This window comes from Salmo salar, chromosome 01 (genome assembly GCF_965601325.2).
Source record: "Salmo salar chromosome 01, fSalSal1, whole genome shotgun sequence".
In the NCBI taxonomy this organism is placed as follows: domain Eukaryota; kingdom Metazoa; phylum Chordata; class Actinopteri; order Salmoniformes; family Salmonidae; genus Salmo; species Salmo salar.
This window is the reverse complement of record NC_138291.1, coordinates 113,463,110-113,485,559: the sequence shown is the minus strand read 5'-3', so window position 1 is coordinate 113,485,559 and position 22,450 is coordinate 113,463,110. Positions and strand designations below refer to the sequence as shown.

At 43.6% G+C, this 22,450-nt stretch overlaps 1 protein-coding gene across 1 annotated transcript in view; it reads left to right on the top strand.

The window, feature by feature from the left end:
• LOC106594748 (transcription elongation regulator 1-like protein) overlaps positions 1 to 17,915 on the top strand; it is a 361,745-nt gene extending 343,830 nt beyond the window's left edge. Inside the window, exon 6 of the mRNA XM_082973099.1 lies at positions 17,785 to 17,915. Coding sequence (XP_082829225.1) covers positions 17,785 to 17,915 — 131 coding nt within the window. The remainder of the gene's footprint in view (positions 1 to 17,784) is intronic.
• The last annotated feature ends 4,535 nt before the right edge of the window (positions 17,916 to 22,450 follow it).

The window sequence follows — 22,450 nt, the reverse complement described above, 5'->3', positions numbered from 1 at the left end:
GAAAAACTCCCTAGAAAGGCCAGAACATAGGAAGAAACCTAGAGAGGAACCAGGCTATGAGAGGTGGCCAGTCCTCTTCTGGCTGTGCCGGGTGGAGATTATAGCAGAACATGGCCAATATGTTCAAATGTTCATAGATGACCAGCAGGGTCAAGTAATAATAATCACAGTGGTTGTAGAGGGTGCAACAGGTCAACACCTCAGGAGTAAATGTCAGTTGGCTTTTCATAGCTGATCATTCAGAGTATCTCTACCGCCCTTGCTGTCTCTAGAGAGTTGAAAACAGCAGGTCTGGAACAAGGTACCACATCCGGTGAACACGTCAGGGTTCTATAGTCTCAGGCAGAACAGTTGAATCTGGAGCAGCAGCACGACCAGGTGGACTGGGGTCAGCAAGGAGTCATTGGGCCAGGTAGTCCTGATGCATGGTCCTAGGGCTCATGTCATTCGAGAGAAAGAAAGAAAAAGAGGGAGAGAGAAAAAGAGAGAGAGAATTAGAGAGAGCATACTTAAATTCACACAGGACACCGGATAAGACAGGAAAAATACTCCAGATATAACAGACTGACCCTAGCCCCCTGACACAAACTATTGCAGCATAAATACTGGAGGCTGAGACAGGAGGGGTCGGAAGACACTAAGGCCCCGTCTGACAATACTCCCGGACAGGGCCAAACAGGCAGGATATAACCCCACCCATTTTGCCAAAGCACAGCCCACACCACTAGAGGGATATCTTCAAGCACCAACTTACCATCCTGAGACAAGGCCGAGTATAGCCTACGAAGATCACAACCCGGACAGGAAGATCACATCAGTGACTCAACCCACTCAAGTGACACACTCCTCCTAGGAACGGCATGGAAGAGCACCAGTAAGCCAGTGACTCAGCCCCTGTAATAGGGTTTGAGGCGGACAATCCCAGTGGAGAGAGGGAAACCGGCCAGGCAGAGACAGCAAGGGGGGTTCGTTGCTCCAGTGCCTTTCCGTTCACCTTCAAACTCCTGGGCCAGACTACACTCAATCATAGGACCTACTGAAGAGATGAGTCTTCAATAAAGACTTAAAGGTCGAGGCCGAGTCGCTCACATGGATAGGTAGACCATTCCATAAAAATGGAGCTCTATAGGAGTAAGCCAGCGGTTTGCTTAGAAATTATTGGGGCAGTAAGGAGGCCTGCGTCTTGTGACCATAGCGTACATTTAGGTATGTACGGCAGGACCAAATCGGAAAGATAGGTAGGAGTAAGCCCATGTAATGCTTAGTAGGTTAGCAGTAAAACCTTGAAATCAGCCCTAGCCTTAACAGGAAACCAGTAAAGAGAGGCTAGCACTGGGGTAATATGATGACATTATTTGGTTCTAGTCAAGATTCTAGCAGCCGTGTTTAGCACTAACTGAAGTTTATTTAGTGCTTTATTCCGGTAGCCGGAAAGTAGAGCATTGCAGTAGTCTAACCTAGAAGTGACAAAAGCATGGTTTAATTTTTCTGCATCATTTTTGGACAGAAAGTTTCCGATTTTTGCAATGTTACATGGATGGAAAAAAGCTGTCCTTGAAACAGTCTTGATATGTTCGTCAAAAAAGAGATCAGGGTCCAGAGTAATGCCGAGGTCCTTCACAGTTTTATTTGAGACGACTGTACAACCATCAAGATGCTGTCAGATTCAACAGAAGATCTCATTGTTTCTTGGGACCTAGAACAAGCAACTCTGGTTTGTCCCAGTTTAAAAGTAGAAAGTTTGCCACCATCCACTTCCTTATGTCTGAAACACAGGCTTCCAGGGAGGGCAATTTTGGGGCTTCACCATGTTTCATCGAAATGTACATCTGTGTGTCGTCCGCATAGCAGTGAAAGTTAATATTATGTTTCCGAATGACATCACCAAGAAGTAAAATATGTAGTGAAAACAATAGTGGTCCTAAAATGGAGCCTTGAGGAACACTGAAATTTACAGTTGATTTGTCCTCTTACAAACCTTCTACAGAGACAAACTGATATCTTTCCGACAGATCTATACCAGGCCAGAACTTGTACGTGTAGACCAATTTTGGTTTCCAATCTCTCCAAAAGAATGTGGGGTCGATGGTATCAAAAGCAGCTACTAAGGTCTAGGACCACGAGGACAGATGCAGAGACTCGGTCTGACGCCATTCAAAGGTAATTTACCACCTTCACAAGTGCAGTGTCAGTGCTATGATGGGGTCTAAAACCAGACTGAAGCGTTTCGTATACATAGTTTGTCTTCAGGAAGGCAGTGAGTTGCTACGCAACAGCTTTTTCAATTTCTTTTGAGAAGAATGGGAGATTCGATATCGGCCGATAGTTTTTTATATTTTCTGGGTATAGGTTTCGCTTTTTCAAGAGGCTTTTTTACTGCCACTTTAAGTGAGTTTGGTACATATCCGGTGGATAGAGTGTCACGGTTGTCGAAAGGAGCGGACCAAAGTGCAGTGTGTGTGTCGTTCCACATTTTACTTACTCTGTGAAACTGTGCAGTACATAAATAAACTGAATACACAAAACAACAAGCCGTGACGCAGAGGTGAAACAAACACTACTCAAAAAAACATAATCTCCCACAAAACCCAGGTGGAAAAACCCCTACTTAAGTATAATCTCCAATTAGAGACAATGAGGACCAGCTGCCTCTAATTGGAGATCATCCCAAACAAAACCAACATAGAAATACAAAACTAGAACATGAACATAGAAATACAAAACAAAGATAAACACCCCCTGTCACGCCCTGACCTACTCACCATTGAAAATAACATGTTACTATGGTCAGGACGTGACACAGAGAGACGTTTCTTATGTTCAATATAGGAGGGCTAAGCATAGGAAGCAGCTCTTTCATTAGTTTAGTTGGAATAGGGTCCAGTATGCAGCTTGAAGATTTAGAGGCCATGATTATTTTCATCAATGTGTCGAGAGATATAATATTAAAAAACTTGAGTGTCTCCCTTTATCCTAGGCTTGGTCCTGTTTCTGGGTGAGTCCCAGAAAGAGGGCCAATTATCTACAAATTCTATATTTTGGGGAGAGGAAGAAAACAGTTTTCAACCAGCAATTGAGTTGTGAGACTGCTGTAGAGCTCATCACTCCCCCTAACTGGGAGGGGGCCAGAGGCAATTACTCGATGCCGACACATCTTTCTAGCTGATTTACACGCTGAAGCTCGGCCCTGAGACATGGCTAAAGCCTGTTTTATGAGTGATCAGGGATACATCCCAAACGGCACCCTATTCACTATAAGATGTGCACTATCTAAATGGATAGGGTGCCATCTATGAGCCAGCGGGTCCTGTTTCCTGAGTGATATGGAGTGTTCTTTATAGTGTCCATCGACCCCCTCAAGACCCCTGTTGGCTCAGTCGTAGGAGGACTGGCTGCTGCCCTGCTGATGCAGGGAGGTTTACAAGTAGAGCTAATAAGCCTTTAAAGTTATGTTTGTCCTGGTTTCTATGCCACCTTTCATGGGTCTGTCAGGATCTAAATGTCAAGTTTTTTAGTCGGAGTTGAGTACCTGTAACCTTTTCCTTTTGTTTCGGGAAATATGTTTTTCCTCAGCCATGCATTTCAACCCACACGTACTGGTCTGTTCTGTAATTACCAAAACAGATTCACCTGAACGTAGATTCAAAAAGGGCTTTGTTCATTTTATTTCGTGAGAAACTATATACTTAACTCACAGTGATAAAACTAAGGTTATTTCCATTGTGTTATAGTCTAGTGTTACCGTTGTGGTATAGTGTTACCATTGTGGTATAGTCTAGTGTTACCCTTGTGTTATGGTCTAGTGTTACCATTGTGGTATAGTCCAGTGTTACCCTTGTGCTATAGTGTTACCATTGTGTTACAGTCTAGTGTTAACATTGTGTTATAGTCTAGTGTTACCATTGTGTTATAGTCTAGTTTTACCATTGTGTTATAGTCTAGTTTTACCATTGTGTTATAGTCTAGTGTTACCATTGTGTTATAGTCTAGTGTTACCATTGTGTTATAGTCTAGTGTTACCATTGTGTTATAGTCTAGTGTTACCATTGTGTTATAGTCTAGTGTTACCATTGTGTTAGTCAGTGCCTGGACCGTCGTGTACCATTGTAGTATAGTCTAGTGTTACCATTGTGTTACCGTCTAGTGTTACCAGTGGTAGTCCAGTGACCGTGCTAGTGTTACCCTTGTGTTATGGTCTAGTGTTACCATTGTGTTCTAGTCTAGTGTGGCCCTTGTGCTATAGTGTTACCATTGTGTTATAGTCTAGTGTTACCATTGTGTTACCGTCTAGTGTTACCATTGTGTTACCGTCTAGTGTTACCATTGTGTTACCGTCTAGTGTTACCAGTGTAGTATAGTCTAGTGTTACCATTGTAGTATAGTCTAGTGTTACCATTGTAGTATAGTCTAGTGTTACCATTGTGTTACCGTCTAGTGTTACCATTGTGTTACCGTCTAGTGTTACCAGTGTAGTATAGTCTAGTGTTACCATTGTAGTATAGTCTAGTGTTACCATTGTAGTATAGTCTAGTGTTACCATTGTGTTACCGTCTAGTGTTACCATTGCGTTACCGTCTAGTGTTACCAGTGTAGTATAGTCTAGTGTTACCATTGTAGTATAGTCTAGTGTTACCATTGTAGTATAGTTTAGTGTTACCATTGTAGTATAGTCTAGTGTTACCATTGTGGTATAGTCTAGTATTACCATTGTGTCTCTGGTCCCGTCATCTCTCTGAGTTTACCTTCGCCCAGCTGTTCAGTTCTGACTCACCTTGGCCCACTCCTTTGATAATCAACTCTACATTATTTACACCAGTGTACCTAGGCTTCGTCTCCAATGGCAACCTATTCCCTACATAGTGCACAACTCTCGACCATGGGACTCTGGTTAACAGTAGTGCACTATATAGGGAATAAGGTGCAATTTGGATCGCAAGCCATATCTACTCAGCAGATGTCTTTGTAAACCACATTGTCTGGCTTTGTGATCCCACAATAGTGTGTAAACAAGATAACGCAGTTTAACTTTTCTCATCCTTGGGAGATTCGGATAAAATTGCTTGTTTAGTTTTTATATTAGTTTAGCCACTCTGTATGGTCCCAGATCCACAGCCCAGAACTCTATAGAAGCACAGCCCAAAACTCTATAGAGTCACAGCCCAGAAATCTATAGAGCCACAGCCCAAAACTCTATAGAGTCACAGCCCAGAAATCTATAGAGCCACAGCCCAAAACGTTATAGAGCCACAGCCCAAAACTCTATAGAGCCACAGCCCAAAACTCTATAGAGTCACAGCCCAGAAATCTATAGAGCCACAGCCCAAAACGTTATAGAGCCACAGCCCAAAACTCTATAGAGCCACAGCCCAAAACGCTATAGAGTCACAGCCCAGAAATCTATAGAGCCACAGCCCAAAACTCTATAGAGTCACAGCCCAGAAATCTATAGAGCCACAGCTCAAAACGTTATAGAGCCACAGCCCAAAACTCTATAGGGGCACAGCCCAGAAATCTACAGAGCCACAGCCCAGAACTCTATAGAGTCACAGCCCAAAACTCTACAGAGCCACAGCCCAGAAATCTACAGAGCCACAGCCCAGAACTCTATAGAGCCACAGCTCAAAACTCTATAGAGCCACAGCCCAAAACTCTATAGAGCCACAGCCCAGAAATCTACAGAGCCACAGCCCAGAACTCTATAGAGCCACAGCCCCAAAATCTATAGAGCCACAGCCCAAAAATCTATAGAGCCACAGCCCAAAACTCTATAGAGCCACAGCCCAAAACTCTATAGAGCCACAGCCCAGGGCCCAGATTCACAAAACAAGCTTCTTAAGCTTCTTAAGAAAAAAATGAAAAAAGTTCATAAGATAGTTCGTAAGTGCATATCCTCAACAATATCTTAAGATTTAATGATTTTCTTAGGAACTTCTCAAATATCTTCTTACAAATCTTCTTAAGATGTTTGTTGCTAGGCAACCGTTTTAGCTAGCAGTCTAGCAGGCAATGGCAATTATGTTAGCATATTTCTTACTGAGATTACTGTTCTAAAACATGTTCTTGGGTTTAAAATAATCAATACTGAGACTTTCAGTAGAAGATTGTGAGTGAATTAAACATGTTCAATAGCTTTCATGAGCTTTTTCTCTCACTGCCCCTGAGTTTAAGATGAGGGTTTATTTATCATGGATTTAAGAATATTTCCAAGGACTTTATTTTCAAGAATCACATTTCTTCTTAACTTTTTGCTTAAAAGAAATTGCACAAGAAAATGTCCTATAACCTTTTTGATGAATAGTAACTTTACTTAACTTTCTTCTTACATCTATAGTTAAGGAATAAAATGGTAGTTAAGAAGACATTTCTTCTTAAGAAGGTTTTGTGAATCTGGGCCCAGAACTCTACAGAGCCAGAACCCAGAATTCTACAGAGCCAGAACCCAGAACTCTACAGAGCCAGAACCCAGAAGTCTACAGAGCCAAAACCCAGAATTCTACAGAGCCAGAACCCAGAACTCTACAGAGCCAGGACCCAGAACTCTACAGAGCCAGAACCCAGAACTCTACAGAGCCAAAACCCAGAATTCTACAGAGCCAAAACCCAGAATTCTACAGAGCCAGAACCCAGAACTCTACAGAGCCAAGACTCAGAACTCTACAGAGCCAGTCTCTTCTGTTTATATTTAGGGGGCAGTCTCTCCTGTTTATATTCAGGGGGCAGTCTCTCCAGTTGTTTATGTTTAGGGGGCAGTCTCTCCTGTTGTTTATATTCAGGGGGCAGTCTCTCCTGTTATTTATATTCAGGGGGTAGTCTCTCCAGTTGTTTATGTTTAGGGGGCAGTCTCGCCTGTTGTTTATATTCAGGGGGCAGTCTCTCCTGTTGTTTATGTTCAGGGGGCAGTCTCGCCTGTTGTTTATATTCAGGGGTCAGTCTCTCCTGTTCTTTATATTCAGGGGCAGTCTCTCCTGTTGTTTATAATCAGGTGTCAGTGTCTCCTGTTGTTTATAATCAGGGGCAGTCTCTCCTGTTGTTTATATTCAGGGGGCAGTCTCTCCTGTTGTTTATATTCAGGGGGCAGTCTCTCCTGTTGTTTATAATCAGGGGCAGTCTCTCCTGTTGTTTATAATCAGGGGCAGTCTCTCCTGTTGTTTATGTTCAGGGGGCAGTCTCTCCTGTTGTTTATAATCAAGGGGCAGTCTCTCCTGTTGTTTATATTCAGGGGCAGTCTCTCCTGTTGTTTATAATCAGGTGTCAGTCTCTCCTGTTGTTTATAATCAGGGGCAGTCTCTCCTGTTGTTTATAATCAGGGGCAGTCTCTCCTGTTATTTATAATCAGGGGCAGTGTCTCCTGTTGTTTATAATCAGGGGCAGTCTCTCCTGTTGTTTATAAACAGGTGGCAGTCTCTCCTGTTGTTTATAATCAGGGGTCAGTCTCTCCTGTTGTTTATAATCAGGGGTCAGTCTCTCCTGTTGTTTATAATCAGGGGTCAGTCTCTCCTGTTGTTTATAATCAGGGGTCAGTCTCTCCTGTTGTTTATAATCAGGGGCAGTCTCTCCTGTTGTTTATAATCAGGGGTCAGTCTCTCCTGTTGTTTATAATCAGGGGCAGTCTCTCCTGTTGTTTATAATCAGGGGTCAGTCTCTCCTGTTGTTTATAATCAGGGGTCAGTCTCTCCTGTTGTTTATAATCAGGGGTCAGTCTCTCCTGTTGTTTATAATCAGGGGTCAGTCTCTCCTGTTGTTTATATTCAGGGGGCAGTCTCTCCTGTTGTTTATAATCAGGGGCAGTCTCTCCTGTTGTTTATATTCAGGGGGCAGTCTCTCCTGTTGTTTATAATCAGGGGCAGTCTCTCCTGTTGTTTATAATCAGGTGTCAGTCTCTCCTGTTGTTTATATTCAGGGGGCAGTCTCTCCTGTTGTTTATAATCTTAGAGGGGCAGTCTCTCCTGTTGTTTATAATCAGGGGCAGTCTCTCCTGTTGTTTATAATCAGGGGCAGTCTCTCCTGTTGTTTATAATCAGGGGCAGTCTCTCCTGTTGTTTATAATCAGGGGCAGTCTCTCCTGTTGTTTATATTCAGGGGGCAGTCTCTCCTGTTGTTTATAATCAAGGGCAGTCTCTCCTGTTGTTTATAATCAGGGGCAGTCTCTCCTGTTGTTTATAATCAGGGGCAGTCTCTCCTCTTGTTTATAATCAGGTGTCAGTCTCTCCTGTTGTTTATAATCAGGGGTCAGTCTCTCCTGTTGTTTTTAATCAGGGGCAGTCTCTCCTGTTGTTTATATTTAGGGGGCAGTCTCTCCTGTTTATATTTAGGGGGCAGTCTCTCCTGTTGTTTATAATCAGGGGCAGTCTCTCCTGTTGTTTATATTAAGGAGGCAGTCTCTCCTGTTGTTTATATTCAGGGGGCAGTCTCTCCTGTTGTTTATATTTAGGGGGCAGTCTCTCCTGTTGTTTATATTTAGGGGGCAGTCTCTGCTGTTGTTTATAATCAGGGGCAGTCTCTCCTGTTGTTTATAATCAGGGGCAGTCTCTCCTGTTGTTTATAATCAGGGGCAGTCTCTCCTGTTTATATTTAGAGGGCAGTCTCTCCTGTTGTTTATATTTAGGGGGCAGTCTCTCCTGTTGTTTATAATCAGGGGCAGTCTCTCCTGTTGTTTATAATCAGGGGGCAGTCTCTCCTGTTGTTTATATTCAGGGGGCAGTCTCTCCTGTTGTTTATATTCAAGGGGCAGTCTCTCCTGTTGTTTATAATCAGGGGCAGTCTCTCCTGTTGTTTATATTTAGGGGGCAGTCTCTCCTGTTTATATTCAGGGGGCAGTCTCTCCTGTTGTTTATATTTAGGGGGCAGTCTCTCCTGTTGTTTATATTTAGGGGGCAGTCTCTCCTGTTGTTTATATTTAGGGGGCCGTCTCTGCTGTTGTTTATAATCAGGGGCAGTCTCTCCTGTTGTTTATAATCAGGGGCAGTCTCTCCTGTTGTTTATAATCAGGGGCAGTCTCTCCTGTTGTTTATAATCAGGGGCAGTCTCTCCTGTTTATATTTAGAGGGCAGTCTCTCCTGTTGTTTATATTTAGGGGGCAGTCTCTCCTGTTGTTTATAATCAGGGGCAGTCTCTCCTGTTTATATTTAGGGGGCAGTCTCTCCTGTTGTTTATAATCAGGGGCAGTCTCTCCTGTTTATATTTAGGGGGCAGTCTCTCCTGTTGTTTATAATCAGGGGCAGTCTCTCCTGTTTATATTTAGGGGTCAGTCTCTCCTGTTGATTATAATCAGGGGCAGTCTCTCCTGTTGTTTATAATCAGGGGCAGTCTCTCCTGTTTATATTTAGAGGGCAGTCTCTCCTGTTGTTTATATTTAGGGGGCAGTCTCTCCTGTTGTTTATATTCAGGGGGCAGTCTCTCCTGTTGTTTATATTTAGGGGGCAGTCTCTCCTGTTGTTTATATTTAGGGGGCAGTCTCTCCTGTTGTTTATATTTAGGGGGCAGTCTCTCCTGTTGTTTATAATCAGGGGCAGTCTCTCCTGTTTATATTTAGGGGGCAGTCTCTCCTGTTGTTTATAATCAGGGGCAGTCTCTCCTGTTTATATTTAGGGGGCAGTCTCTCCTGTTTATAATCAGGGGCAGTCTCTCCTGTTTATATTTAGGGGTCAGTATCTCCTGTTGTTTATAATCAGGGGCAGTCTCTCCTGTTGTTTATATTTAGGGGGCAGTCTCTCCTGTTTATATTTAAGGGGCAGTCTCTCCTGTTGTTTATAATCAGGGGTCAGTCTCTCCTGTTGTTTATATTTAGGGGGCAGTCTCTCCTGTTGTTTATATTCAGGGGGCAGTCTCTCCTGTTGTTTATATTTAGGGGGCAGTCTCTCCTGTTGTTTATATTTAGGGGCAGTCTCTCCTGTTGTTTATATTTAGGGGGCAGTCTCTGCTGTTGTTTATAATCAGGGGCAGTCTCTCCTGTTGTTTATAATCAGGGGCAGTCTCTCCTGTTGTTTATAATCAGGGGCAGTCTCTCCTGTTTATATTTAGAGGGCAGTCTCTCCTGTTGTTTATATTTAGGGGGCAGTCTCTCCTGTTGTTTATAATCAGGGGCAGTCTCTCCTGTTTATATTTAGGGGGCAGTCTCTCCTGTTGTTTATAATCAGGGGCAGTCTCTCCTGTTTATATTTAGGGGGCAGTCTCTCCTGTTGTTTATAATCAGGGGCAGTCTCTCCTGTTTATATTTAGGGGTCAGTATCTCCTGTTGTTTATAATCAGGGGCAGTCTCTCCTGTTGTTTATATTTAGGGGGCAGTCTCTCCTGTTTATATTTAGGGGGCAGTCTCTCCTGTTGTTTATAATCAGGGGCAGTCTCTCCTGTTGTTTATATTAAGGAGGCAGTCTCTCCTGTTGTTTATATTCAGGGGGCAGTCTCTCCTGTTGTTTATATTTAGGGGGCAGTCTCTCCTGTTGTTTATATTTAGGGGGCAGTCTCTGCTGTTGTTTATAATCAGGGGCAGTCTCTCCTGTTGTTTATAATCAGGGGCAGTCTCTCCTGTTGTTTATAATCAGGGGCAGTCTCTCCTGTTTATATTTAGAGGGCAGTCTCTCCTGTTGTTTATATTTAGGGGGCAGTCTCTCCTGTTGTTTATAATCAGGGGCAGTCTCTCCTGTTGTTTATAATCAGGGGCAGTCTCTCCTGTTGTTTATATTCAGGGGGCAGTCTCTCCTGTTGTTTCTAATCAAGGGCAGTCTCTCCTGTTGTTTATATTTAGGGGGCAGTCTCTCCTGTTTATATTCAGGGGGCAGTCTCTCCTGTTGTTTATATTTAGGGGGCAGTCTCTCCTGTTTATATTTAGGGGGCAGTCTCTCCTGTTGTTTATAATCAGGGGCAGTCTCTCCTGTTTATATTTAGGGGGCAGTCTCTCCTGTTGTTTATAATCAGGGGCAGTCTCTCCTGTTTATATTTAGGGGTCAGTATCTCCTGTTGTTTATAATCAGGGGCAGTCTCTCCTGTTGTTTATATTTAGGGGGCAGTCTCTCCTGTTTATATTTAGGGGGCAGTCTCTCCTGTTGTTTATAATCAGGGGCAGTCTCTCCAGTTGTTTATATTTAGGGGGCAGTCTCTCCTGTTGTTTATATTAAGGAGGCAGTCTCTCCTGTTGTTTATATTCAGGGGGCAGTCTCTCCTGTTGTTTATATTTAGGGGGCAGTCTCTCCTGTTGTTTATATTTAGGGGGCAGTCTCTGCTGTTGTTTATAATCAGGGGCAGTCTCTCCTGTTGTTTATAATCAGGGGCAGTCTCTCCTGTTGTTTATAATCAGGGGCAGTCTCTCCTGTTTATATTTAGAGGGCAGTCTCTCCTGTTGTTTATATTTAGGGGGCAGTCTCTCCTGTTGTTTATAATCAGGGGCAGTCTCTCCTGTTGTTTATAATCAGGGGCAGTCTCTCCTGTTGTTTATATTCAGGGGGCAGTCTCTCCTGTTGTTTATAATCAGGGGCAGTCTCTCCTGTTGTTTATATTTAGGGGGCAGTCTCTCCTGTTGTTATATTCAGGGGGCAGTCTCTCCTGTTGTTTATATTTAGGGGGCAGTCTCTCCTGTTTATATTTAGGGGGCAGTCTCTCCTGTTGTTTATAATCAGGGGCAGTCTCTCCTGTTGTTTATATTTAGGGGGCAGTCTCTCCTGTTGTTTATATTCAGGGGGCAGTCTCTCCTGTTGTTTATATTTAGGGGGCAGTCTCTCCTGTTGTTTATATTTAGGGGGCAGTCTCTGCTGTTGTTTATAATCAGGGGCAGTCTCTCCTGTTGTTTATAATCAGGGGCAGTCTCTCCTGTTGTTTATAATCAGGCGCAGTCTCTCCTGTTGTTTATAATCAGGGGCAGTCTCTCCTGTTTATATTTAGAGGGCAGTCTCTCCTGTTGTTTATATTTAGGGGGCAGTCTCTCCTGTTGTTTATAATCAGGGGCAGTCTCTCCTGTTGTTTATAATTAGGGGGCAGTCTCTCCTGTTGTTTATAATCAGGGGCAGTCTCTCCTGTTTATATTTAGGGGGCAGTCTCTCCTGTTGTTTATAATCAGGGGCAGTCTCTCCTGTTTATATTTAGGGGTCAGTATCTCCTGTTGTTTATAATCAGGGGCAGTCTCTCCTGTTGTTTATATTTAGGGGGCAGTCTCTCCTGTTTATATTTAGGGGGCAGTCTCTCCTGTTGTTTATAATCAGGGGCAGTCTCTCCTGTTGTTTATATTTAGGGGGCAGTCTCTCCTGTTGTTTATAATCAGGGGCAGTCTCTCCTGTTTATATTTAGGGGTCAGTCTCTGCTGTTGTTTATAATCAGGGGCAGTCTCTCCTGTTGTTTATATTTAGGGGGCAGTCTCTCCTGTTGTTTATATTTAGGGGGCAGTCTCTTCTGTTGTTTATAATCAGGGGCAGTCTCTCCTGTTGTTTATAATTAGGGGCAGTCTCTCCTGTTGTTTATAATCAGGGGCAGTCTCTCCTGTTGTTTATATTCAGGGGGCAGTCTCTCCTGTTGTTTATAATCAAGGGCAGTCTCTCCTGTTGTTTACTCCTTTACTCTGTTAGACGTTAAATCCTTTACTCTGTCAGACGTTAAATCCTTTACTCTGTCAGACGTTAAATCCTTTACTCTGTCAGACGTTAAATCCTTTACTCTGTCAGACGTTAAATCCTTTACTCTGTCAGACGTTAAATCCTTTACTCTGTCAGACGTTAAATCCTTTACTCTGTCAGATGTTAAATCCTTTACTCTGTTAGACGTTAAATCTAGATGAGTGTCTCAGTGTTTTAAAATGTTCTGCAGTCTGAACATCTGTGATAATACTGTTGATCCCAGTCTAGTAAATGTGGTTTGTTATGACGCCTGTATTTCAAAAACAAGATTAAATGTTCTCCTCGATTTAAAGACGGAAAAGAAGTCAGCGGTGCTAAACGTCAGAGACGCGTTTTGCAAATTTACAAGGCATGTGTTTTTATTTCCATTCAGGCTTATTTCAGTTGGAGCTGACAACTTCACAGATCGAGTCTTGGTGATGTTAGGTCATTTGACAGTTGATTTGTCAAATGGCAAGAGAGAAATACAGTGGTACAACATATAGAAGCTGTATCTCCATGATTAAAAGCAGAACCAGACGGGACAGCAGCCCAGTTAAATCCTTGACTTATGCCATACTTTGGAAATTATTATTTACTTTCAGTGCTTTTATTTCAGTTTCATTTGAATTCCATTCCAATACTGCATTATGTATTTTGCTAATGTACAACACGCCCACGATAAGTGCCTGAGGGTTAATTGTAGCAGAATACTGAAATGCATACAGTACGTCCTCTTCATTGTTACACTGCGTTTTCTGTCTGTTTTCATAGAGAGAGTGTAAAGCCTGGAGGAGAGGTCCCTTGCTGTTATATCCCATGGCAACATGGTAGTTCATGTTCACATATAGTTAATGGTTAACCTATAGGTTCCATAGGGCTCTGGTCAAAAGTGGTGCACTTTGTAGGGAATAGGGTGCCATTTGGGAAGCAACCAGTATTTACATGTTGACTGTAATGGTGGTGGGTATTTACAGAGGAGCATTTTGTCATTCAATATTTATCAACATACGAACTGCATCTATTAATAGAAGAATGTATTAAAGTAAAGCAGATTATGAGGAGTTTATATTTCTAAAGCCCAAATCCATCTCTCCTGGTCGGTGGCACCGTTCCATTCTGACTGAGTCTGTGTCCAAAATGGATCTCTATTCTCTATTTATAGTGCAGTTCTACTAACCGGGGCTCATAGGGCGCTGGTCAAAAGTAGCACACTACATAGGGACTATAGTGTGCTATTTGGGTCGCAAGTCTGATTATACAACAAGACAACCAACAGCACATTATCAATCTGATAGTGTGTGAGTGGTGTACTGAAGACCTGGCTGTTCCCAGCGGGGTGTGGGTTCTCTCCTCTCTCATCTCTCCTCTCTCTGTCAGTCCGTTTGTCACCAGCTGATTTCCACACGCTATGACCTGGTCCTGTATGACTCAGTTGGTAGAACAAGGCGTTTGCAACGGCACGGTTGTGTGTTCGATTCCCGGTGGGGGGGGGAAACCAATATATAAAATGCACGTACACGATCTCTGTAAGTGGCTTTGGATGAAAACGTCTGCTAAATTCGATATATTACGCCCTGAATGCAGCCAGAGACAGACGTCTCGCTGCTCCATGATGATATCAGGCTCTCCTCTGGTCTTTGAGAGCGTGAAGATGACTTTATGACAGCGTGATCCATAGAAGTAGAATCAGAATAGAAAATAGATGGTATTGATCTATGATGGGGTGTTCTGTCGTCTCAAGGCCTCCTCTCATCTCAGACTTTCATCAATAGCTGCTGCTATCTCCTCAGAAGAATAATCTTTCGGATCAGAGACTTTCTCGACTACTTTCATAGAGTGCGTCCGGAATCGCACCCTATTCCCTATATATAGTGCACTATATTTGACAGGAGCCCTATGGGTCATGGTTAAAAGTTGTGCACTATATAGGGAATAGGTTGCCACTTGGAATGCAGAAACACTCCCGTCACTGTGACAGTCAGTCTTTCATAGGTAGTCCTATTAGCCTGACGTGGGAGTTGTGTTAAATTGGGTCAATCAGATCACACAGCGGTGGTATTCATGATCCTTGAAGAGACCTCCTACAGAGCACAGAGTAGTCTCAGTGGAATTAAGGAGATTAACAACACATGCCAAATGGTACCCTATTCTCTATATATAGGGCCCTATAGTCCCCTGGTCAAACATAGTGCACACTGGGTAAAGAATGCCATTTGGGATGCGGAACTAAGCCTGTTCATGGTTCTCTATGGTGTAGTCAGCAGGCTGTTTTCACATCAAGCCCTAAACGCTGGACTGGAGCTTCTTCTGAATGAGCATAATAAACGTGTCCCGGCTGTAATCTGGTATTACTGATATCCACTCTTGAGCTTTTTTTATTGTTCTGCATTGCTTTTACTGTCTGTGAATAGTGTGAAATAATTGGATGGCTGATAATTGAATGTGGGGGTATAAATGTGGGGGTATAAATGTGAATGTGGGGGTATAACAATGTATTGTTATACCCCCACATTAAAACATATTACAATTTAACACATACTATAGAATTCTGCAGTAAACTGTAATATACTATAGAATACTATACTACACACTGTAGTATCCCTCGATCATGTGTAGTACTTACTATAAAATGTTGCAGTATACTGTAGAATACTATAGTAAATACTACAGTAATGTCCGCAAAAAGACTACAGTCCTCAAAAACATTACCCTTTTTTTTTAACTATAGTAAATACTACAGTATTTCATTTACATACAACCTGCCCATTCGCTTCCCCCATAATGCAGTTTGTGCCATCCATAAGTGAGAAACCTACATGTCAAGTACAGACCATATAATATGTTACCTACAGGTTCTAGAAAAGAGCAGAATCTCTGTCCTCTCCATTCTGACCCCAGTCCTGCCTACCTACAGGGTGAAACTAAATATTAGGACAGTGTTCTTAATGTTTTTTACCCTCAGTGATAAGGGCAGTATATATTGAATGGGGTATAATTTGACACTCAGCCATTCCATTGAACATACCGTATCCCAGACCTTGAATGCATGGCTGTTTTATTCCTATTGTGGGTTGATTGCTTAGCAGTCCACACACCACTTTAAACAATTGTACAACATTAGCAAACTTCGTACAATTTAATGTTTTGATTGTTATCATGAAGTTGAAATATGTTGACTTTTGTGGAAACATTTTGTATCTCCACATTGTGGTGTGTTTTTTGTTGTTGTTGTTGCTGGGTTTTTGTAGTGATTGTTATAAAATTCCTAATTTGCATTATACATGTCTGTTCCAGCCTTTTGACAACAGACAAAAAGAAACAAAATACATATTCATAAAAGACAGGCAGACAAGCAGCTGGATTAACTGAGCTCGGGTAATTTTCATCAACCCTTGGCTAATTCCAAACACAATTAACCTTTCCAAACAAACTGCACTTATCAGGGAGAATTCAGCAGGCAGACGGGATGGGTGGAATATAAAAGAGACCGTTGCGTTTTGCAAAATGAACCTGAAGCTGTGTTGACATTTGTAAAAAAAAATTTTTTTTAAATGATCTGCTTTGAAAGAAACTCTGCAATCAATATGTTGTCGTTATTGTAAATAATAATAATTATAATGTATTCTAAATGACTTGCCTGGTTAAATAAAGGGAAAATAAAAATCTACTGTAGATAATGAAGTTGATGTGATGCAGTATCTTTAGTTATAATCAGTTATAAAGGTAACTTAACTTAATGAGTTGTCTCAACTTGGCATACAGATGGATTGCTACCACGCTGTTTCTGATACAGTTTTGAATATGTTTGATTTTTATTTATTTTATTTATTATTATCGCCATTATCTGAGGCCAACGACGACAGCTAGTCTTACTGGGGTCTGACACATCACCCAAAAGACATTACAGACAAAACACTTTGGAATTGACATACATTTAAAACATGGACGTGCACTGTGTGTGTGTCTATCAAAGTTTTGTCTCAAACATAATATCCGTTAACAAGGCAACTGCCCTATCCTACATAGACCTGGCCTGACTAGATCTGAGCCAGTAGCTCTGAGCCAGTAGATATGAGTCAGTAGATATGAGCCAGTAGGTATGAACCAGTAGTTATGAGCCAGTAGATATGAGCCAGTAGATATGAACCAATAGATATGAGCCAGTAGATATGAGCCAGTAGTTATGAGCCAGTAGATATGAGCCAGTAGATATGAGTCTGTAGATATGAGCCTGTATATATGAGCTAGTAGATATGAGCCAGTAGATATGAGCCAGTAGATATGAGCCAGTAGATATGGGCTAGTAGATATGAGCCAGTTGATATGAGCCAGTAGATATGAACCAGTAGATATGAGCCAGTAGATATGAGCCTGTAGATATGAGCCAGTAGATATGAGCCAGTAGCTGAAACACAAAGTGTGCATACTAATTAGCACCATTTTCCCTTTGTACCCTGGTCTAAAGTAGTGAACTATATAGGTATAAGGTGCTCTTTGGGATAAATCCAGGGTGCTAGAGAGTTAACTGATGTGACCACTCCACCGGCTGTCCCAGGAGCTTCACACACAGTGCCGGCCGACTGGGTTTCATGTAGTGGGGCTGCCTTTGTGCCGACTCACTACCCAAGCCCATCCCTTACCAGTAGCCTGGTCCCAGATCTGTCTGTTTGTGTGTTTCTGTCTGGATAACTCCTATGGTTATTGTCACGCCATGTACAACCGAGGGTCCCGTGCAACCTGGGGCCTAACCCATGGGATCCTAACCCTAACCCTGTAACTAACCCTGTCCCTATTGTTTGACCTGCAGGATATGTCTGGTAACTAACCCTGTCCCTATTGTTTGACCTACAGGATATGTCTGGTAACTAACCCTGTCCCTATTGTTTGACCTGCAGGATATGTCTGGTAACTAACCCTGTCCCTATTGTTTGACCTGCAGGATATGTCTGGTAACTAACCCTGTCCCTGTTGTTTGACCTGCAGGATATGTCTGGTAACTAACCCTGTCCCTGTTGTTTGACCTACAGGATATGTCTGGTAACTAACCCTGTCCCTATTGTTTGACCTGCAGGATATGTCTGGTAACTAACCCTGTCCCTGTTGTTTGACCTGCAGGATATGTCTGGTAACTAACCCTGTCCCTGTTGTTTGACCTGCAGGATATGTCTGGTAACTAACCCTGTCCCTGTTGTTTGACCTGCAGGATCCACTGCCACCTGGGAGGGCCTGATGGGACCCATGCTGCCAGCCCAGTTTGCCCGGATGACATCACTGTCAGCGCCAGGTGTTGCTCTCATGACTGGAGACTGGAGACCCCACTCAACATCAGGTTAGGCCCTGTCAATCAATCAATCAATCAATCAATCAATCAATCATCAGGGTGGATATGTCAGTCAGTCAATCAATCAATTCATCTATCAATTAATACACGGTTTCATGTTTTTAACCATACTGTATATTCATGTATTTATGAAAATATTGTACCGCATAATACACTCGTAGAGGCTCATTTTGTATCCATCAGACTGAATAGTTGGTGCTGCAGAATATATTTGACCATAACACAACCCTTGAACTTCTCAAAATATGTCATCATTGTAATAAACGTTCCTCCTGTTACAGTAGGAGAACAGACCTACTGTACCGTGGGCCTCATATCATTGTAATAAACGTACCTCCTGTTACAGTAGGAGAACAGACCTACTGTACCGTGGGCTTCATATCATTGTAATAAACGTTCCTCCTGTTACAGTAGGAGAACAGACCTACTGTACCGTGGGCTTCATATCATTGTAATAAACGTTCCTCCTGTTACAGTAGGAGAACAGACCTACTGTACCGTGGGCCTCATATCATTGTAATAAACGTTCCTCCTGTCACAGTAGGAGAACAGACCTACTGTACCGTGGGCTTCATATCATTGTAATAAACGTACCTCCTGTTACAGTAGGAGAACAGACCTACTGTACCGTGGGCTTCATATCATTGTAATAAACGTTCCTCCTGTTACAGTAGGAGAACAGACCTACTGTACCGTGGGCTTCATATCATTGTAATAAACGTTCCTCCTGTTACAGTAGGAGAACAGACCTACTGTACCGTGGGCTTCATATCATTGTAATAAACGTTCCTCCTGTTACAGTAGGAGAACAGACCTACTGTACCGTGGGCTTCATATCATTGTAATAAACGAACCTCCTGTTACAGTAGGAGAACAGACCTACTGTACCGTGAGCTTCATATGCCTTTATATCTTTGTTTCAGGGAGGTTGTCATCTCAACATCAAAATGCTTTTATGTATCTTTCATCATTCCTCATGTCTGGATAAAGGCTGAACCAATCTGTCCATCATTGATTTAAAGTGTACCATGTAAAGAGATGAAATGTATCACTGTGATGTGACAGACAGCACCTCCTTCACTCCGGGGTGGCAGGTAGCCTAGTGGTTAGAGGCAGGTAGCCTAGTGGTTAGAGCAGGTAGTCTAGTGGTTAGAGCAGGTAGCCTAGTGGTTAGAGCAGGTAGCCTAGTGGTTAGAGCAAGTAGCCTAGTGGTTAGAGCAGGTAGCCAAGTGGTTAGAGGCAGGTAGCCAAGTGGTTAGAGGCAGGTAGCCTAGTGGTTAGAGCAGGTAGCATAGTGGTTAGAGGCAGGTAGCCTAGTGGTTAGAGCCAGGTAGCCTAGTGGTTAGAGCCGGTAGCCTAGTGGTTAGAGCAGGTAGCCTAGTGGTTAGAGCAGGTAGCCTAGTGGTTAGAGCAGGCAGCCTAGTGGTTAGAGCAGGCAGCCTAGTGGTTAGAGCAGGCAGCCTAGTGGTTAGAGCAGGCAGCCTAGTGGTTAGAGCAGGTAGCCTAGTGGTTAGAGCAGGTAGCCAAGTGGTTAGAGGCAGGTAGCCAAGTGGTTAGAGGCAGGTAGCCAAGTGGTTAGAGGCAGGTAGCCTAGTGGTTAGAGGCAGGTAGCCTAGTGGTTAGAGGCAGGTAGCCTAGTGGTTAGAGGCAGGTAGCCTAGTGGTTAGAGTCAGGTAGCCCAGTGGTTAGAGCCAGGTAGCCTAGTGGTTAGAGCAGGTAGCCTAGTGGTTAGAGCCAGGTAGCCTAGTGGTTAGAGCCAGGTAGCCTAGTGGTTAGAGCCAGGTAGCCTAGTGGTTAGAGCAGGTAGCCTAGTGGTTAGAGCAGGTAGCCAAGTGGTTAGAGGCAGGTAGCCAAGTGGTTAGAGGCAGGTAGCCTAGTGGTTAGAGGCAGGTAGCCTAGTGGTTAGAGCAGGTAGCCTAGTGGTTAGAGTCAGGTAGCCCAGTGGTTAGAGCCAGGTAGCCTAGTGGTTAGAGCCAGGTAGCCTAGTGGTTAGAGCCAGGTAGCCAAGTGGTTAGAGCAGGTAGCCTAGTGGTTAGAGGCAGGTAGCCTAGTGGTTAGAGCCGGTAGCCTAGTGGTTAGAGCCGGTAGCCTAGTGGTTAGAGCAGGTAGCCTAGTGGTTAGAGCAGGTAGCCTAGTGATTAGAGCAGGCAGCCTAGTGGTTAGAGCAGGCAGCCTAGTGGTTAGAGCAGGCAGCCTAGTGGTTAGAGCAGGTAGCCTAGTGGTTAGAGCAGGTAGCCTAGTGGTTAGAGCAGGTAGCCAAGTGGTTAGAGGCAGGTAGCCAAGTGGTTAGAGGCAGGTAGCCTAGTGGTTAGAGGCAGGTAGCCTAGTGGTTAGAGCAGGTAGCCTAGTGGTTAGAGTCAGGTAGCCCAGTGGTTAGAGCCAGGTAGCCTAGTGGTTAGAGCAGGTAGCCTAGTGGTTAGAGCCAGGTAGCCTAGTGGTTAGAGCCAGGTAGCCTAGTGGTTAGAGCAGGTAGCCTAGTGGTTAGAGCAGGTAGCCTAGTGGTTAGAGCAGGTAGCCAAGTGGTTAGAGGCAGGTAGCCAAGTGGTTAGAGGCAGGTAGCCTAGTGGTTAGAGGCAGGTAGCCTAGTGGTTAGAGCAGGTAGCCTAGTGGTTAGAGTCAGGTAGCCCAGTGGTTAGAGCCAGGTAGCCTAGTGGTTAGAGCAGGTAGCCTAGTGGTTAGAGCCAGGTAGCCTAGTGGTTAGAGCAGGTAGCCTAGTGGTTAGAGCCAGGTAGCCTAGTGGTTAGAGCCAGGTAGCCTAGTGGTTAGAGCAGGTAGCCAAGTGGTTAGAGGCAGGTAGCCTAGTGGTTAGAGCAGGTAGCCTAGTGGTTAGAGCCAGGTAGCCTAGTGGTTAGAGCCAGGTAGCCTAGTGGTTAGAGCCAGGTAGCCTAGTGGTTAGAGCCAGGTAGCCTAGTGGTTAGAGCCAGGTAGCCTAGTGGTTAGAGCAGGTAGCCTAGTGGTTAGAGCAGGTAGCCTAGTGGTTAGAGCCAGGTAGCCTAGTGGTTAGAGCAGGTAGCCTAGAGGTTAGAGCAGGTAGACTGGTGGTTAGAGCAGGTAGCCTAGTGGTTAGAGGTTTGGACTAGTAACCAAAAGGTTGCTAGATCGAATCGCAGAGCTGACAAGGTAAAAATCTGTCGTTCTGCCCCTCAACAAGGCAGTTAACCCACTGTTCCTAGGCCGTCATTGAAAATAAGAATATGTTCTTAACTGCCTTGCCTAGTTAAATAAAGGTCAAATAAAAATAAAATTAAATAAATTATTAATTATTAAATAAATAAATAGCCATTGCTCTGTGTTGTGACAGACGGCACCTCCTTCAGTCCACTCTCAGTCAAATAAACATATCTCCCATGAGTACATACATCTCCCATGAGTACTGTAGAAATAGGTTGTGTGTGCGTGCGTGTCTCAGACTAGTAAGGTCTCAGATCATCTCAGTATACATTATTACATCTGTTTGTTCATCATCTACAATCCTTGAGTGCAACATTTTAACATTTTAACATGTTTGAGCAAGTGGAAAGTGCTGTAACACACAATTTATTTTACACACACACACACACACACACACACACACACACACACACACACACACACACACACACACACACACACCACCACCAACAACAACAACAACAACTCCCAGTTCACGGAAGAAAGGAAGGACTCATGGAAGCATATTTTGGTGCCAATAGCTTTAATATTTCCCAGGCTTCCTCTTGTCATCTCTCTTCATCTTGATGTCAGCTTCACTTGACTGCCTTCTGAAAGCCACAGGAGAATTACCCGTCTCAGACGGGAAACTAGGGCTTTGTTTCCTACCAAGCTGAGATGAGGGAGCATTTGTATTTTTGAAGAGATCCTAACGTTATACACTCTTTCTATGACACAGACTGACCAGGTGAATCCAGGTGAACGCTATAATCCCTTATTCAATGTCATTTATTGATGTCAAATCCACTTCCAATCAGTGTAGATGAAAGGGAGGAGACAGGTTAAAGAAGGATTTTTACACCTTGAGACAATTGAGACATGGATTGTGTGTGTGCCAATCAGTGGGTGAATGGGCAGGAACAAATATTTAAGTGCCTTTGAATGGGGTACGGTAGTAGGTTCCAGGAGCACCGGGTTTGAGTCACAGGAGGTTGGTGGAACCTTAATTGGGGAGGACAGGCTCATGGTAATGGCTGGAGCGGAATTGGTGGAATGATATCCAACACATGGTTTCTATGTGTTTGATGCCATTTCATTTGAACCGTTCAAGCCATTATTCGGAGCCGTCCTCCCTTCAGCAGCCTCCGCTGGTTTGAGTGTGTCAAGAACTACAACGCTGCTGAGTTTTTCACACTCAAAAGACATGCCACCACCCAAAGGACACTAGGGTGGCTGGAGTCTCTACTGGAGACTCCAGCCACCCTAGTCATAGACTGTTCTCTCTGCTACCGCACAGGAAGCGGTACCGGAGCACCAAGTCTAGGTCCAAGAAGGCTTCTAAACAGCTTCTTCCCCCAAGCCATAAGACTCCTGAACA